Below are 1734 nucleotides of genomic sequence, written 5' to 3'. Positions count from 1 at the left end.
AATCCTGAATAGATATGATGTTTGCAGAAATTATATGGCCCTTCTGCTCCTCTGTCTGCTTTAAACGTTTCAAGCACAAGCTCTTGGGTGAATATTTGCATGTAGGGCTCAATATCTGGGATGAATTTATTTTTGTATGTAAGTTTTCACCCAGCATGCCCCCTAGATTCGAAACAACCATGGCTTGATATTTTGAAATTAATGTTTTCTTTTACAGTTGGAACACGGATATTTACAAATTCAACAAATTTTCTAAGACTCGATCTGTTATGAAACAGATGGCAGCTGCTGCTAATAGCAAAACTGATCAGCGCTGATTTCCGATTTCACTTTTGGATGAGACATTAAACAAAATAAACCACCTGCATTTAGAAAAATGAATTTCGTTCAGTGAGAACGTTGAATAGAAGCTTTTTAAACTAGATCAGTTTTGACTAAGCATACAAAATGTTAACATCAATAATTATTCATTTCTTTTTCAAACGACGGCAACTTTTCGTAAGTCTTATACTTAGGCCAAGATGTGATTCCCCAGTTTGTCTGCATGACTTCAATATATTTTCTCTCATAGATCATTTTCCCGGCATTTAATTTGTTCTCATGTTTACGTATTTTATTGTTATATTTCTTTACAGATGAAGATATGTGTGGCAATTTTATCAATCGCCCTACTTCTAGGTAACTCTGTCAAGCTCCGAGCTTCCGTTACTGGGCCGGTTCCCTCGGACGGTGATGGTCCTGCGTCTCAGGTGTGTCAGCAGTGCTGCCAGGGACCTGCTGCTATACCCGGCATACCAGGTATGCCTGGACCTGTAGGGCCGATGGGGCCATACGGTCAGCCGGGGTCAAAGGGCGAGCCAGGTCAAGACGGTGAGATTGGACCAAGTGGCCCTATGGGTGAGCGGGGAACACCTGGGAAACCTGGGGACGACGGGATAGGGTTGCCCGGCAAGGTAGGTCCGAGGGGTACACCAGGGTTAGTTGGAGCAACCGGTCAGACTGGCGTCAGAGGTCAAAAGGGTGAGCCAGGGGAGACACCAGGCGACTCCAATCAGCCGGTAGCATTCACCGTGACGAGGTCGGGTGCTTTAGATGTGTCTACGGACATTAACACCCGTTTGCCCTTCCAGCAGACCGCGACGCTACTGCCGGGTACCAGCTTCGATCTCGAGACTGGCACGTTCACGAGTAGTGTGTCGGGCACGTACGTGTTCATGTTTTCTATGAGCAAATATCCTTCCAGCAGCGTACTGTACGTCCAGCTCCGGAAGAACGACGACGTGGTTGTCTCTGGCTATAGCAGTGCAAGTCACTGGGAGCCGATGTCTGGGAGCGCGGTGCTGGTTCTGCAGCAAGGAGACACGGTGTATCTTACTATGCGCGGTAGGGTGGGTTATGCTTCCAATCACGACACCTCATTTAGCGGCTTCCTTCTTTACCCCGAATAAATAAAATATCACCACACATAAATACGTAAGAGCATTGTGTTGCTGAATACTTAAAAAAAAAATGCATTCCATTTTGCGGAAAAAATAACCACCGAATTAAAAGAAATAGTTGTTGAACTGTCATTATTTGTTTGGCGTTACCCACACGCACATCTTGTATACAATAGATTTATTATTGATCGACATTAAAAATAATACTTACACTTGTTGACAACGGTTTTGTATACACTGTGGAATAAAAAAAAATCTGATGAAAATATCTTGAATATTTCATTTAAACTATCTT

The 1734-nt window shown here is 43.8% G+C and overlaps 1 protein-coding gene across 1 annotated transcript; it reads left to right on the top strand.

The window, feature by feature from the left end:
• Positions 1–800: 800 nt before the first annotated feature.
• LOC119745112 (collagen alpha-1(X) chain-like) lies at positions 801–1448 on the top strand. Its single transcript, XM_038221334.1, has one exon. It carries the CDS (start codon positions 801–803, stop codon positions 1446–1448), a length of 648 nt encoding a protein of 215 aa, XP_038077262.1.
• Positions 1449–1734: the final 286 nt, after the last annotated feature.

Source organism: Patiria miniata, unplaced genomic scaffold (assembly GCF_015706575.1).
Source record: "Patiria miniata isolate m_02_andy unplaced genomic scaffold, ASM1570657v1 HiC_scaffold_7, whole genome shotgun sequence".
NCBI classification, from domain to species: domain Eukaryota; kingdom Metazoa; phylum Echinodermata; class Asteroidea; order Valvatida; family Asterinidae; genus Patiria; species Patiria miniata.
Note: the sequence above shows the minus strand (reverse complement) of the source record. Positions and strands in the feature narration are given on the sequence as shown.